The sequence below is a fragment of the Schistocerca serialis genome, chromosome 3 (genome assembly GCF_023864345.2).
Source record: "Schistocerca serialis cubense isolate TAMUIC-IGC-003099 chromosome 3, iqSchSeri2.2, whole genome shotgun sequence".
In the NCBI taxonomy this organism is placed as follows: domain Eukaryota; kingdom Metazoa; phylum Arthropoda; class Insecta; order Orthoptera; family Acrididae; genus Schistocerca; species Schistocerca serialis.
The window spans coordinates 237,684,247-237,701,862 of NC_064640.1; the positions used below are offsets into that span (position 1 = coordinate 237,684,247).

At 43.0% G+C, this 17,616-nt stretch overlaps 1 protein-coding gene across 1 annotated transcript in view; it reads right to left on the bottom strand.

The window, feature by feature from the left end:
* Window positions 1-17,616, bottom strand: part of LOC126470772 (alkaline phosphatase-like) — a 691,314-nt gene that overhangs the window by 436,328 nt on the left and 237,370 nt on the right. Inside the window, exon 3 of the mRNA XM_050098778.1 lies at window positions 17,437-17,615. Coding sequence (XP_049954735.1) covers window positions 17,437-17,615 — 179 coding nt within the window. The remainder of the gene's footprint in view (window positions 1-17,436; window position 17,616) is intronic.

Consider the following 17,616-nt stretch of genomic DNA (forward strand, 5'->3'; position numbering starts at 1 on the left):
CGTGTTCCGCAACCTGTAGATATAAAGGTGAAAAACTTGCTGAATAGAACACTTGTGAGTGCCTACCTTTTCCGTTTCTGTCAATTGTATTGACTTAATTGTGACACTGAATGATTTGTTAATTGGATCTTGTCTTGTATCTACTCCTACTCCTATATTTACATATTTTCATAGTAGTCCTGTAACGCTACTTCAGTAAGACTGTGGACTGAACGAAGACACAGACCGTTTTGAAGCAGAAAGTGCGTATTATCCTGCTAATTCGTTAGAATCGCGGGTACTTTGCTTTTTATGACTGATTTTTTTCATAAAGTTATCATAATAAGTTGTAATTCACTCATGTTAGTACAGTCCATACTAAACAGCGTTTTTTCCTTAGTTTATTGGCCACAGCAAACAAACATAGAAGCTAAATAAATCAGCAGAAATGTAGTGTCACACATGATCTAAAACAGTCTAACAATGTTCCGATAGATCATGCCTGTTCACAGTACATTGGCAGCACTTCGTCTCCTTGCATGTTATACATAGGAAAACGTGTTCTGCATCAATATTGCAAAGCACACACACGTTATGGTAGTGCAGTCGATTTCTTCTGAGGAAAAAATAAATTTTATTCAAATGTGGTAATCAAGGTTTCTATAGAAGGTTTCGCGGACACTCGACAGCTACACTTTAGCCACAAAAGACTTGGAAGATCCTTCTCTGTGAATTTCAGTTTATCATTGTGTATGGAAAATGCGGAACATATTATTACTGCAAAAACACGGACTCCTTTGTGCGACTGTTCAATGATTGATACACGAGGGACTTGTCTGTATCTCATGGTCCTTGTTTTCGAGTGCTGTCGTTTTCACAGCTGCTTTGATGCATTTAATGAGCGACTTTTATTTTTGTTGTCTCCTAGTACAAGGGCAAGGCTAATATAAGAACATTTTCTTTATGTTAAGAGTAAACTATGCAGTAACGTTACACCCAATTTGAATGCTGGCGCCGGCCGGTGTGTCGAGCGGTTCTAGGCACTTCAGTCTGGAACCGCGCGACCGCTACGGTCGCAGGTTCGAATGTGTGTCATGTCCTTAGGTTAGGTAGGTTTAATTAGTTCTAAGTTCTAGGCGACTGATGACCTCAGAAGTTAATTCGCATAGTGCTCAGAGCCATTTGAACCATTTGAACCATAGTGCTCAGAGCCATTTGAACCATCTTTGAATCCTGCCTTAGCATCGCTATACCTTCCAGGGGATTTTCCTTTTGGAGTTGTTATTCATTTGTCTTGCTCTTCTCTTACAACGAACGCATTCAGAAATTTGTAAAGTAGCGCACAGTTTAACCTGGGATCTGAATCATGGTGCAACTCGATTCGTCTTACATGCACAATAACTACAAACTCACGCTAAATTCCATAAAAAGACATGAGACCAACAGGAAATCAAACCATGGATTCAGGATTTTCTCTCCTACAGCCCTACAAATACCAAATAACACTCTAATACGATACAATTATGGGAATAACGAAATAGAAATTACAGTTTCATGTTTTTACTCCTTACCTATGACTCAGATTCTACACAGAATACGTTTTATAATTCTGGTAACACTCTAATGCTCCAGATGTTTTATATACGGTCACTGACATTAAAGCTCCATGAATATCTCTATTAACATCACCAGCGTCAAAAATAAATAAAATAAATAAACCCCCAAATACTTCCAATAAACATGTCAGTAATAAATAAATCTCAGTTGGCGACTGATTAAAAAAAAAAAAAAATTGTTCTAATGGCTCTGAGCACTATGGGACTTAAACTTCTGAGGTCATCAGTCCCCTAGAACTTAGAACTACTTAAACCTAACATAACACAGCGGTCGCGCGGTTCCAAACTGTACCGCCTAGAACCGCTCGGCCACTCCGGCCGGCGGACTGAATCACTATTCTGCTTATCTTCACAGGTTATTCACCATCTGAACAAAAGTATGCCTTGAATGTCTACCTGCTTCTTTGTCTTCGTTAGGAAGTATTTTGCAAGGCAAAAGAGGACGCATTAGGTGGGAAGCAATTCTGTTTCTGGTGTTCATGACGATAAATAGGCTGCCTACACAAAAGATCAGTGGAAATTTGAGCGATAATGCCGATTAACTCAGTTAAGAACTTCGATTACCTGCCTGGTTGTTCCATCGCTATTTTTTTTTTCAGCGAAAAGTTGCGGTGCTTGTACATTTATTTGACTTTTTTGCTCTTCGTTTGTTCTAGAAGAACGCTGAAGAGCGTCTAGGCTGGAGTCTGAGGGTGCGGTGCTCTTCTTTTATGGATGTCGAAAGGCTTCTGTGTTCTGCGGCGACCATTAAGCCTTTGAATATGACGTTAAGGGTGTTGTGCTGCTCCCGGCAAGAGCACTCAAACATTCCATTGTGCCGGCGCGGCACACGGAACAGGAAAAGTTGCGCGCAGCGCACAGCCCGGAAAGTTTCATGCTACGCGTTTAACTCCACGATGTTTTCGCCACCCAGGTAAGAATATGTGCCATTGCTTAGGTGTAATTCGCGCAGGTATAGCTTGTTTTCCTTTGTCACAAAGATTCATTTTTCGATAGTTCTAAAGAAAATTAGAATAGTTTACCAAGTACTTTCAAGTTCTTTCGTTTTCTCATCGGTCAAATTTGGCAACGTTAATTTAAGCTCCATTTTATTTAGCATATGTTGTTATTCTCGTGTTCCACAGTACAGAGCTTAGTTAAGACGTTTGTCATTTAACTTTACCGCCGGTGCTTTTTATATTATCAGTACAGTTACCATTTTATCGAGTAACTCGTAAGGCTTAAACGCTTTTCAGACCTTAATCATCTCCGCACTGAAATTGGTATATCAGTGACTATGAGGTAGTTTTAGCAATAATGTTTATTGAAGTACAAATGGCAGCTAAAACAAGTAGCAAGATTTACATGCTCAGTACACTAGATAAAGGTGAAGAGTGCCCTATATCTAGGGAGAACTCAAAACATTTCACTCTGTTGACGGATTGTGACTCGAGAGTACTGAATGCTGGGTAGATATTGATCCGATAGAACTGTTCATGATAGGAGCGAACCTCGAAAGAATTACATTGACAGTAAAGAAACTTCCAAACAAACGGCGACTACTGCCAAATATGCTTTAAACAAAGCAAAGAGCTATAGATAGACAGATGGTGAAGAAAAGCGTTTTGCTGTCGTAACGGCAATGCATGAGGGCTTCAGTGACTCTTATCTAAAGAGCTTACACAAAACTCAAGACCGAACGTGGTGGCGCGGTGGTAAGCACACTGGACTCGCCTTCGGAAGAACGACGGTTCAAACCCACGTCCGTCCATCCTGATTTAGGTTTTCCGTGATTTCCCTAAATTACTTCAGGCAAACGCCAGGATAGTTCCTTTGAAAGGGCACGGCTGACTTCCTTTCTCACGCTTCCCTAATCCGATGGGACCCATAGCCTCGTTGTTTGGTCCCATCAACCAACCAGCCAACCAACAAAACTCAAAGAAATTCTTGTCATATGTAAAAGCTGTCATCAGCAAGTCGGTCACAGATGGCTCAGAGACCTAAATTGAGGGTAGAAAAGAAAAAGCAGAAATGCTGAACTCTGTTTTCCCATTTTCGACGATATAAACCTATGCAACTTACAAAACTGCGACTGCAGAAAAAAGAGGCAGTAAAACAAAGGAGAAAACGTGAATATGTTGGGGCTGTAGCATATCCCTAGAGTCCTTACTAAATTTTGGCTCTTGTGAAATTGTATGTAAGTCTTTGCGAAATAGTTGCCGTCTATCTTCAGGCTTCTCCCAGTTCATGATTTTCTGCGTTTCCGTAATGCTCTCCCATGGATCAAACAAACCTTTGACAATTCGTGTTGCCTTTCTTTATCTACCTTCGATATCTTCTTTTAGTCCTATGTGCTGTGTGCTATACGCAATTGAGAATATTGCAGGACTGGTCGCACGACAGTTTTTTATGCAATCTCCGTTGTACTCTAACTGCATCTTCCAAGTGTCCTACCAGTGAACCAAAGCCTGTCACCTGTTTTACCTGTAACTGAGCAAATGCAATCATTCCACTCCATATCCACAAAAATTGTTACAACCATATATTTGTGTGAGTTGAATGATTCCAGATGTGACTTACTGATGTTATGGTCATAGGATACTACGTTTCTGCGTTTTATTAAGTGTACAATTTTACTTTTAAGAACATTTAAAGCAGTTTAGTAAGGAATGAAGTACTATCTAAAGAACTGCTCAAATATCCAGGCAGATCACGATAAAATTTCAAAATGGTGTACACCTTGCAAGCTGCTTTTGATCTACAGATACGTAAAATTGTGCACTTCAATATTAAGTAAATTTAATTAAGTTATAGAAACATAATTTTCCGAAATGAATGGACTCATTCTACTTACAAATTGCCAGTTTAGACGATTTGATTGTAATTGTAGCTCACTAAAATTAACTGAAAATTGGAAGAACTGTTCATGTAAAGAGAATTCAGGCTTCTGTATCGGCTTCTGTTGTTTCAGGGGAAAATCCTCATGCTTTGCTTAAAAAATATAGAATAAGTATAGGACAAGAACCTAGGGGCAGAATGCACAGTCGAACGACCTGTTGCTTCTGCAAAGATGTTGATGATATAGGATAAAACACCCGACTCTCTAAATATTCTGGAGACAAATCCATATATTGTGTGCAGTAGGAGGATCAGTAAGTATCTGATGAAGTGTCTATATTCCATACCACACAAAATGCAATCAACTAAATAAGTACGTAACTCGCAGTAAATGTAAAAGACAGATTGGTCTTTTTTTTGTTTACTTCTCTCTCGTTCACAAAAGATACATCATAAACGAGCAAGAGGAAACAAATGACTGCGTCATACATTTATTGGTCAAATCTTAGGTGAATACTTTCCTAGTGTCCGAAATAAATTCACGAAAATTGCGCCACAGGAATAGTGAATTTTCTATCTTTGTTTCCAGTAGTACGCATATACTTTGTCGCTCGCCTCGACGCTCTTTTGACGCAAGCAGCCGCAAATCTGCCGCTCCTGCTCAGCTAGCTTCACTTTGTTAGCTTGGCTTTTCACCGATCACCAAACACAGATATAATATTTAATGGAACTCAAAAAGGTATCTTGTGAACCAGCGAACGTGATGGCCGCAAACAACAGCTCGTTTGAGGTATACAGTCATATTTATTTCGCCTCTCATATCGCCAGGAGAATAAAATCTGGCGTTTTACGGATCGAAGCGTGGAATGTCAGATCCCTTAATCGGGCAGGTAGGTTATAAAATTTAAAAAGGGAAATGGATACGTTAAACTTAGATATAATGGGAAATAGTGAAGTTAGGGTCAGGACGAACAGGATTTTTCGTCAGTTGAATACAGGTTTGAAAACACAAAATAAAATGGGGGTAATGGAGGAGTAGGTTTGACAACGAATAAAAAGGAAAAGGAACGCAGTTAAGCTACTATGAACAGCATAGTGAACGCACTATTGTAGCCAAGATGGACACGAAGCCCATACCCACCACAGCAGTACAAGTTTATATGCCAACTATTTCCGCAGAAGAGGAGGAGATTGAGGAAATGTATAGCCAGATAAAAGAAATTATTTAGATAGTTAAGGGAGACGAAAATTTAATAGTCATGTGTGACTGGAATTTGATAGTAGGGAAAGGAAGGGAAGGAAAAGTGATAGGTGAATATGGACTGGGGAAAAGGAATGAAAGAGGAAACCGCCTGGTAGATTTTTGCATAGAGCATAATTTAATCATAGCTAACACTTGGTTTCAGAATCATGAAAGAAGGTTGTATATGTGGGAGAAATCTGCAGACACCGGAAGGTTCAAAAATTGTTCAAATGGCTCTGAGCAGTATGGGACTTAACTACTGAGGTCATCAGTCCCCTAGAACTTAGAACTACTTAAACCTAACTAACCTAAGGACATCACAAACATCCATGCCCCAGGCAGTATTCGAACCTGAAACCGTATCGGTCGCGCGGTTCCAGACTGTTCAACAAATTGGTCTCTCGTTAAAAGACGTATGTTCGTCGTCAGGATGACTATGTTGAGAAGTAAATATGTAGACATGAATAATAAAGATGTAGGATGTTAATGACATTTGTTTTATTTGAACAGCTTTACGAGTTTTCACATAAAAAGTCGGAGGCTTTACTTTTTAGCTCGTCCTCGTAAGTTCTGGTAGAAGAAGAGTGTAAACCCGTAAACGTACTTCGAACAGTGGAACGAAGTTTTTTGTCAGACAGTGGATCCTTTTCGCGATGGTTGTAGATTGTGCTGCTGTGAAACCAGTAATGTTCACCATTCTTATCTGATATGCGTATTTGAAGGTATTTGAAGTAGAACTACATTTCATTCAACGTACAGTGCCTTCCACTTTATCTGACGTTGGTGATTCTAATAAACTGAGGGTATGGGTATACTGAATACATAACGAAGTTTCCTGAAATCATGCATAAATACTTTTAAATCTGGTCCTCTGTTATTAGGCAAGCGCTTCTAGAACTTCTCGCGAGAATAATATACAGCGTGTGATTCTTGAGTTTCTCCCGGCGTATTTGATAATCAAAATATTCACGGGTATGCTGCCGGTCTATAGTGTCCAACGGGCACAATATTTCGTCGATCATACATGTCGCCATCATCAGGTGAACTGACGGACTGAGCTCCTGTGAACGTGCCGGCACGGAGATCCGTACGCTATGGCTGCTCAGAGGGAACTGGGTTCGGTCGCGGCGGCGGCCGATTTAAATACCCTCCGCCCGCGGCGCGCTCCCTCCGCCGTCCGCGCCACGGTAGCGAGGTGGTACAGATTGCGACGGCGTCTGAGATGACGTCGGTGTGATGGCTCTGTCCGCCGTGGTCGTCACAACTATACGTTTGCTCGATTTACTCTTGATTAACCCGATCGCTGGTTCCCAAGCCTTGCTAAGATTATAGCCACAGTCACGGTTTATGAGGTCGTCATTGGTGCGAATTTTGATGGCCTCTCTAACAACGCTGTCCCAGTATCTCGACGTCTGTACCAGAATCCTCGTGCGGTCATACTCCATGGCGTGGTTTTCCGACAAACAATGTTCAGCGACCGCCGACTTGCTCGGATACATCAGTCGAGTGTGCCTCTGGTGTTCACGGCATCGATCCTCGACGGTACGCATCGTCTGACCAATATACGACTTGCCACATTGACATGGAATCTGGTACACGCCGGCCTTCCTCAAACCGAGGTCATCTTTGGCGCTCTCCACCAGTGCACGAGTTTTATTTGGAGGACAAAACACAGTTCCGACCCGGTGTTTCTTCAGAATGCGGGCGATTTTCCCCGAGAGTGCGCCTGTGTATGGAATAAATGCAGTGCCTACCTCCTCCCTCGTGACTTCATCCATCTCAACAGGTTGTGCTGCAGTGGTTGGGCGGAGAGCACGTTAAATCTGCCACTCTGAGTACCCATTTTTTCGAAATACAGTTCTCAGATGTTCCAATTCCTGGGGTAGACTCTCTGCGTCAGAGATAGTGCGCGCCCTATGTTCTAGAGTTTTAAGTACCCCATTCCTCTGTGAAGGGTGGTGGCAGCTGTCTGCGTGCAAATACAGATCAGTGTGCGTAGTCTTCCGATACACCCCATGACCTAGGGTGCCGTCAGCCCTTCTCTTGACCAAGACGTCAAGGAAAAGTAATTTACCCTCCGTTTCAGTCTCCATAGTCAATTTGATGTTGGGGTGTATGGAGTTTAGATGTGTAAGGAAGTCAAGGAGTTTATCCATACCATGTGGCCAGATGACGAACGTGTCGTCCACGTAACGGAAAAAGCAAGTAGGTTTCCATACGGATGACGACAGGGCTTCCTCCTCGAAGTTCTCCATGTACAAATTCGCTACCACCGGTGAGAGTGGGCTACCCATGGCGACTCCCTCCGTTTGTTCGTAGTATTCTCCATTAAAAAGAAAATACGTGGAAGTCAAGACATGCCTAAAAAGTTCAGTGGTCTTCTCGTCAAACTTCTGACTAATCAATTCTAGTGACTCTCGCAGGGGTACCCTCGTAAACAAGGAAACGACGTCAAAACTCACCATGATATCTGACTCATCCAACCTGAAGCTATCAAGGCGTTTAACAAAATCCACGGAATTACGGATGTGATGAGGGCATTTACCCACATAAGGACGTAATATTCCCGTCAGGTATTTGGCCAACAAATATGTAGGTGCCCTGATGTTGCTGACAATGGGGCGTAATGGTACCCCCTCTTTGTGAACTTTCGGGAGTGTTTATGATTAAACTTTCGCTACTTGAGAAGACCACCATGAAAAATGAGTGATCGTTGGACAATGGAACATTGTGGAAACATTTTTAAGGACATGCAGAAGAGAAATAACGAATAAACCATTGTAGGAAACACATTTTGATTTTCACGTGAGGCAGTAGCATTTGTTAAATGCCCACGATGTTTACGTTTCAGGTTAAAAACGTTGCTCAATGTGACAACCATCTGCCACCACGACAGCTTGGATCAGCAGGAGGGATTACTCTACTACTGCCGGAAACATCTCTGACGGACTGGACCATGGATTATTCAGCTGTCGTGACACAGACCGTGCACTCCTTGAAGATCGCGTATTACGTTCAGGATTCTCAGTCATGGCGGCAGTAGGTTCTTCAACAGTTTGTGGTGCAATCGCCAGTTAATTCGCACTTCCGAATCATGTTCTTCAACTCCGGCGTGGAAAGAGGACCTCTTGTATTCCTTTAATGCGTCGATACTCACGAAGAGCAGCAGCGCTATTGCTGTTTTGATAAAATTGCTTTACGAGTAAGTTCCTGCTTACCTTGTCCAGACCACGTTGACAGTCTGCAACTGTAACGCACACCAGTGCTTCTGTTTCAACCCTACGTCGCCGTACTAGTACCGGCGCGTAACGGCAAGTCGTGACACTAGCACTACCAACAACGCAAATCAAGTAGCGCACAGTCTGGATATCTATCTCATAAAGTTTGGAACCCATTAGTAGCTGGGTAATTGATTAAGGGTTTAATGTAATTTCGTAGTAGTAGAAGTAGTATTCAAAGAAATGTGACTGGCGCCCGAACAACAGGGACTTACATGCATCGAAAATAGAAGATAGTGCATTGAGAATGGCTAGCTACTAGCCAAAATATGGATTTGCGTAATAAAATCTAAAAAAGGATGACTGATTGTTGCACTCTATAATTTATAAGCCACATAATAGTCGCTGAGTGCACCCACTTTCCGAATGGAAGGTAACCTGATGAGTAGGAGTAGTTGTTACATAATTTATTAGTATCCAAGGAAATGTGGTTTGTAAGGCAGATTTTAGCTTTTCAGATAATAGGCTGTAATTTTGAAGTCTAAATAAATAAAAATTAATATCCATACGGTAAACAGTTTTTCGTCTCCACAGGCTCAAGCAGCAGAACTTTAATTATAATGACAGTGTACTCATTAAACGTGTATTTTGAGAGGTTGTATCAACAACTGTTTTACCATCAAACAGAATCATCATAAAACACGTAAAAAGATAGATTCATGAGTGACCCAACCAACAACGTATAACAGAATTATATATGCCAACCCTAAACATATGAAATTCATTACGCACAGAAAGTTAGGCGTATGACAACATGAACACCTCTTACCACATCCCTGCACTTACAAATCAGCTTTTTTTTTATGTTGACAGTGTTTAGTAGTAGGTTATTTGTTACTGAGAAACACGTGTTCGCTGACATATTCCTCAATGATCCAAGCAACGACGAAGAGAATATGGTTTTTAATGATATCAAAACGGAAATAAATTAATTGTTTACCTACAAAGTAGGCAGGCTCACTCTCTCTATGCAACGAACTGCATGCCATAATGAATTGTCCTCATAAATTAAAACTATGTTCCGGAGAGGTACCGCAATTCAATCCTGATGGCTTCCTTTCACGATCGTGTCATAGCGTTCCATTATTCTGGGTCTAAATGTTTCCATGAATGTAGGGAAATAATTTGCCCAGTAGTAGGAGAAGCGTGTGACTCAAGTAACACGCTTGTTTCAAACGGGGTGGCTGAACGTCAGGTTCTAAAAGATTTATCAACAATTCTAGCTAGTTGTTCAGTTCCAAAGATGAGAACACTAAATTTAGAGCATAACATGTACAAAAACAGACTAAAATTTTCCTCGGTGCAAAAATAATATGCGGTGCTTTGATATACCCAGGAAATCTATCACCACAGACGTTACTATAAAAAATATATCATTCCATCCCCATACGCAAATACTTGCTGCCGGCCAGTGTGGCCACGCGGTTAAAGGCGCTTCAGTCTGGAACCGCGCGAGCGCTACGGTCGCAGGTTCGAATCCTGCCTCGGGCTTGGATGTGTGTGATGTCCTTAGGTTAGTTAGGTTTAAGTAGTTCTAAGTTCTAGGGGACTGATGACCTCAGATGTTAAGTCCCATAGTGCTCAGAGCCATTTGAACCATTTGAAATACTTGCTACTTTAAGACGCATGAGACACAGAGTGGTCAAATTATCGTTTTTAGAGAATTAAAAGAAAAAGAAATAAACACAAGACAACAAATTTCCGAAAAGAAAGAGTATCCTATATAAAATAGATTCCCTTTATCATACGCATTGCAAAAAACTATGAAACGGAACTTACATCACACACACCACTAACTGCAACAAGACGTTTCACCATAGTCAGGAATTTGTTGGCAACCTCTCATATAAAATAGTTAATACATTCAACCAATTGAATATAGATATTTCTTTTTTACAAAAAATAATCTGTCACTCCACATATTAAACATAACAAAGAAGTCAGAAAAATGGACACATTCTGGCTTATACAGGGGTTTTAAAAACAAGCTGTTGAATACTTTGAGAGGTGGTGGTAATCATCGAAACAAAAAAGTAAGTCTAATATACATGGATAAGTATACTTTCCGAAATAAACATGTCTTTATAGGAAGGGCTGCGTGAGGATTGGTTGCGGATATTAGCACAGTCGTTGCATTTGGCGCTCCGTCAAATGTGTCGGCAGGGTATAATGACGTCTTACTTACGGTACTCTACCTACCATTAGGTGGTCTGCAGTCAGTTGTGTGGTTCGAGTCGTTTTGTTGGCTACGTTAGTTTTCGTCGTGTTTGTGTACCTTAGTGTACATAACTGTCGACCCTGGTAACGTATCATGGTGTTTTACGTTCTTCCAAAGGCGGATTCAATTATGTGTTTACTGTTATTGCGCTGGTTGTACGTACAAATGGTAAAGTACATTTACGTTATCTCTCTTCCACCACATATTAGCAATGGAAGCCTACTACTCTACAAGTGAAATGACGGATATGACACTGTGCTATGGATTAGCAACTGGACATAGCCTGCGAGCCCGTGCCATCTACGCTGAGAAACATTCACAGCGCAGTGTGTCCTCTGATAAGTTGTTCCGCAGGCTTTTCCAGCGTCTGAGGGTCACACATACCCTTGCACATCGGAAGACTGACAGTGGAAGGCCCCGCATAGTCCACACGCCTGCCATAGAGGAACGTGTGCTACGTTCGGTGGAAGAAACCCCTGGGAGCAGTGTGCGACGATTAGCAGCAGCTGCCGGTCGGAGTGGCCGTGCGGTTCTAGGCGCTGCAGTCTGGAACCGAGCGACCGCTCCGGTCACAGATCCGAATCCTGCCTCGGGCATGGATGTGTGTGATGTCCTTAGGTTTATTAGGTTTAATTAGTTCTAAGTTCTAGGCGACTGATGACCTCAGAAGTGCTCAGAGCCATTTGAACCATTTAGCAGCAGCTGAAGGCGAGCCTCACTCTCTTATCTGGGAGGTACTTCATGAACAATTGCTGTACTCGAATCATCTACAGCGCGTTCAGGTCCTAAGGTCACATGATCGTCATGGCAGACGGCGGTTCTGTCAGTGGCTGTTGCAGAAGTGTGCCGCAGATCCACTGTTCACATCCGAGGTTTTATTTACCGATGAGGTTAAGTTCACAAGAGATGGTGTTGAGAATTTCCATAACCAACATGTATGGGTCGATGTAAATCCTCAAGCAATTCAGGAAAAAGGGAATCAACACCGGTTGTCAATCAGCGTATAGGCAGGTGTACTTGGCGACAGATTAATATGGCCGTACGTGCTATCACGAAGATTGACTGGGGAGCATTATCTGGACTTTCTCACTAATGTATTGCCTACTATGCTGGAGGCTGTGCCATTGCAGCAACGAATACAAATGCGGTTTATGCATGATGGCGCACCAGCACACTTCCGTCACGATGTTCCCGAATATCTTATGCAGACATTTCAGGACCACTGGATCTGTCGGGGGCGGGAGGGAGAGGGGGTAGAAGGGGAGGGCAGCACGCCTAGGCCTGCTCGTTCCCCAGACCTCAGTCACCTAGACTTTTGGTTATGGGGACCTTACAGGAACTGGTCTACTCCAATCAGCGATGTGCGGACACTACAGGGCCGCCTTCAATGCGTGCCAGCATGTACAACAACAAGTCGGTATACTTCAAAGTATGCATCAGGGCTGCATTGTCATGAATGGACGCTACGTTGAACATCTCCTGTAAACACGTGTTTCTCGCAGAAAGCATGCATTCCCGGGTCAGTGTTTATTGGACCTATCTCAGAAAGTATGCCTTTCTGGACCCATGTTTATTGGACTTGCTTTTCTCCTTTCGATGAGTCGTTTTGTTGGCTGCGTTAGTTTTCGTCGTGTTTGTGTGCCTTGTTGCAAATAACTTTTTTTTTAGCACTATGGGACTTAACTTCTGAGGTCATCAGTCCCCTAGAAATTAGAACTACCACCTCTCAAAGTATTCGACATTTTTTTAACAACCTGTATAAGACCAACTGCAAAAAAAAAGATCATTTCTATGTAGATCAGAGTGGCAAGAATTTTAGTGTGAGGTTTAGTGAACGCTGAAGGTTACGTGCGTAGCTCGGGTAATTAATGACAAGGTCCTGAATCGAAGTGGAGAGAAAAGAGCTTGATGCACGACTTGCCTAAAAGATATAGAATATACTTCGGCATCAAGGAAGAGTTAACGTGGCAATATAGGGCCTTGTGGAGGGTAAAAATTTTGGAGGGTGGCCAAGGATTGAGTACAAGAAGAAGGTTCAAATGGATATAGGTTGTAATAGTTTCGTAGGAGAGTCGCTGCATCAAATCAATCTTTAGACTTGAGAGCATTGTAACAAATTTGAAGCGATCGGTTCGGGGAAAACACAAATTGTAAACGTATTTGAAACTGTAAGAGAACTTAGACTGTTTTATCATCTAATCTGTTCATAGCGGGTACTAGCTTAGTTGTACTAATAACTGGCACTTGTCGTAGGTGGTTACATGATGACACTTCAGAAAAACCATCAGTAGTTAAACACAAAACCATTCAAAAAGCAAGGATCATCAAATGAATTCACAGCCACCATAATACTAATGTGAGCGAGTAGCTGATGTTGAAGCCGTAATCGTATACAGAACACTGGAGTAGTGAGATGATTTATGCGCAACTGTGGAGTCGAGAGATGCTGGGCGCCAAATTAATCTCTGTTAAAATTTTGTGCAACTATGAAGGCATGTGGCAGAGAGTAGCGCAGCCTCAAGAGACTGTATCACGCGTTGGCTAAGTACTTAGCGATGTTCCACTGATTCAGTCTGTCACCAGCACGTTGATGAGTGTGTTAAACATTTCGTGCTTATTTTATTGTTCGTGCACGGCGACGATCATTTTGCCACTGTTGTGTTCGTTATGGATAACGTAAAGAAAAGTAACAAATATCACACGAATAATCGAGAACACTAGGCACTGCTTGTAAGTCACTTTATCGAGAAAATGTCAGAAGTGAAAACTGTGTTCCGTGTTGGAGTTCGCTCCGGCGTTGCCACTTTTCCAGGAGAGAGAACAGCTGCAGCATGTGGTGTGAGACAGAGATAGAGAGCACTCTAACGACACCGCCAAGTAATATCTCTCTCTCTCTCTCTCTCTCTCTCTCTCTCTCTCTCTGTCTTTGCGCAGAACGCATCACTCACCCGTCTTCTTAGCTGCTCACCACTCTAGAAGTCAAGAGGGTCAGCTCATGTGGCTTGCACCAGAGAGTGCCAGATGTAAAGTGCCTATCGACCGTTTCCACGCTTGAGATCATTTCGATATCTGGTGCGTGTATCATATCATTTGGTCACCATACAATTACGTCCTCTGTCAGTTTATTAGGAAATAAATTTACTGTTAACACTGAAAGAAACTAACTATGAGGAAAAGGACAACCTTGTCTACAGAAGTCAATATTATACTGTTATAAAGAAATTTTAAAACGCTGAGGAAAGAGCGTCACTTCGCAAGCTCTATTGGCAAAGTTGACATATTTAATGTGCATGTTAAAAACTATTAGCACAAGGTGTTTGTTATGTGAATAAATACTGCCCTAATAAATACTTACCCCCAAAGTGAATTTTCTAAAGGAAAAATAAATTATGGCTAACTCCAGAATGAGATTTTCGCTCTGCAGCGGAGTGTGCGCTGATATGAAACTTCCTGGCAGCTTAAAACTGTGTGCCCGACCAAGACTCGAACTCGGGACCTTTGCCTTTCGCGGGCAAGTGCTCTACCATCTGAGCTACCGAAGCACGACTCACGCCCGGTACTCACAGCTTTACTTCTGCCAGTATCTCGTCTCCTACCTTCCAAACTTTACAGAAGCTCTCCTGCGAACCTTGCAGAACTAGCACTCCTGAAAGAAAGGATATTGCGGAGACATGGCTTAGCCACAGCCTGGGGAATGTTTCCAGAATGAGATTTTCACTCTGCAGCGGAGTGTGCGCTGATATGAAACTTCCTGGCAGATTAAAACTTTGTGCCCGACCGAGACTCGAACTCGGGACCTTTGCCTTTCGCGGGCAAGTGTTCTACCAGCTGAGCTACCGAAGCACGACTCACGCCCGCTACTCACAGCTTTACTTCTGCCAGTATCTCGTCTCCTACCTTCCAAACTTTACAGAAGCTCTCCTGCGAACCTTGCAGAACTAGCACTCCTGAAAGAAAGGATATTGCGGAGACATGGCTTGCAAGTTTCGCAGGAGAGCTTCTGTAAAGTTTGAAAGGTAGGAGACGAGTCTCGGTCGGACACACAGTTTTAATCTGCCAGGATGTTTCATTTCAGCGCACACTCCGCTGCAGAGTGAAAATCTCATTCTGGAAACATCCCCCAGGCTGTGGCTAAGCCATGTCTCCACACTATCCTTTCTTTCAGGAGTGCTAGTTCTGCAAGTTTCGTAGGAGAGCTTCTGTAAAGTTTGGAAGGTAGGAGACGAGATACTGGCAGAAGTAAAGCTGTGAGTACCGGGCGTGAGTCGTGCTTCGGTAGCTCAGATGGTAGAGCACTTGCCCGCGAAAGGCAAAGGTCCCGAGTTCGAGTCTCGGTCGGGCACACAGTTTTAATATGGCTAACTATTTCTAAACAATGGCACCATAACTAACAGCAGGAAAAATTGTGATAGGTGTGGTTTTCTTATGAGAAGACTGGATTTTAGCATTTTTTGGAAAGTTTTGGCTGCATCAGTTTTAGGACACCTTACCCCAACATTTTGATGATGTTGACGTTAAATTTACTTGCAGATAAAACTTGCTCAAACTACACTGACTGAAAAACAATCACAACACCAACAAGGAGTTGTGCGACCAAAAAAAAAAAAAAAAAAAAAAACGGTTGGCGTGTTCCTACATCTGAAATATCGTGTTTACTCAGATTTCGCGCCAGTCACACGAGAGTGGCGTTAGTAGCACGACTATGAGGATGTAAATCAGGTTTGCTTTAAATACAGGCTGCAACGATCGTGAGAGTTAGTTATCTTTGATAATGGACCTGGTGAGTTGGTGTTACTCAAGAATGCCTCTAAGGCGACAAAGACGCCATTATCAACACCTCACAGAGTTTGAACGAGGTCGTGTAATAGGGCTACGAGAGGCTGGATGTTCCTTCCACGATGCTGTGAAAACACTTGGCAGGAATGCAGCCACTGTTCATGATTGCTGGCAGCGGTAGTCACGAGAATGTACGGTCGCAAGATGGATGGACTCCGGACGGCCACGTGGGACTTCCGAGAGGGAAGACCATCGTGTTCGGCGTATGGCACTGGACGCATTGTACTGCAACTGCAGCATCAATTTGAGTAGCAGTTGGCACAACAGTGGCACAACGAACTGTTACAAATCGGTTATTTCAAGGACATCTACGAGCCAGACGCCCTGTAGCGTGCATTCTGCTGACCCCAAACCACCGCCAATTGCGACCTCAGTGGTGTCAAGCGAGAGCTCATTGGAGGACAGGGTGAAGGTCTGTTGCGTTTTCTGATGAAAACTCGTTCTGCCGCCGTTCCAGTGATTGTCGTGTGTAGGTTAGTATGTGGGCAGTTGAGGGCCTGCTACCAACCTGTCTGCATGCTAGACACACTCACCTACACTTGGAGGTGTGGTCAAGGGTGCGATTTCGTAGTTATCATACGCAGACTGATTGCAAATTTGTTCGTTAGTCTGGTGATTCAACCTGTTGTGCTACCATTGATGAACAGCATTCCAGCCAGTGCTGTCACTGAATCTCCTTTTCGCTAATACGCACTAAGAGGGCTTCAGAACTGAGCGTAGTTATTTGATAGTCTGGGAATTGCCAATAGTATCACATGTTCTTACGCTGTGATACATTGCGGAGATGTTTGCGAATCAACCCAGAGTACTACAACAGAGCCTAGTAACGGGTACATAGTATGCCACACGTTAGTATCTCTTTGTCAGCCAGATGCTGGCAATGACAATTTCTCCTTTCATCAGTATTCGAATGGGCTATCTATGGAACGAGAAACACACCATTTAGATCATGGAAAAGTAAAGGAAGAGTTTAATTTACTATGTCATCGACACCGATATCACAAATACGTAACATAAGTTCGGGCTCGAGAAAGATGCGCAGGGAATCTGGATGTGGCCGTTTCAACGGAAACATCCCGGCATTCGCCTTAAAGCGATTTTAGGAAACCGTGGGAAAGCTAAACCTGTCGTGTGTAGGTTGTTAGTAAGTGGCCAGTTGAGGGCCTGCTACCAACCTGTCTGCATGCTAGACACACTCGACCTACACTTGGAGGTGTGGTCGAGGGTGCGATTTCGTATAGCAGTGCTAGCACTCTCGTAGTTATCATACGCAGACTGATTGCATATTTGTTCGTTAGGAAACCGTGGGAAAGCTAAACCTGTTGGTCAACAGTGGATTTAGACACCGTTACACACAATTGCGACTGTCCATTGTCAGCTGTTGAATCGTGTCATACTCTGTTTCATGTTACATGCAGATAAATGAACTGAAGTGTAGTTGATACTTACCGTGATATTGCGACCTGGTGTGTCTTCGACGAGCTGCCTTGCGATGTCCTTGCAGATCTTTCGCGTAGCTGGCGACATCTTGGAGTCGTCCTCCCAGTAGCGGCTAGCCGAGTGGGCGTACAGGGCAGCGGGCGTCGCGTGCGTCACGCGTGTGTTCGTCACGATGCCCGTCGCCATGCC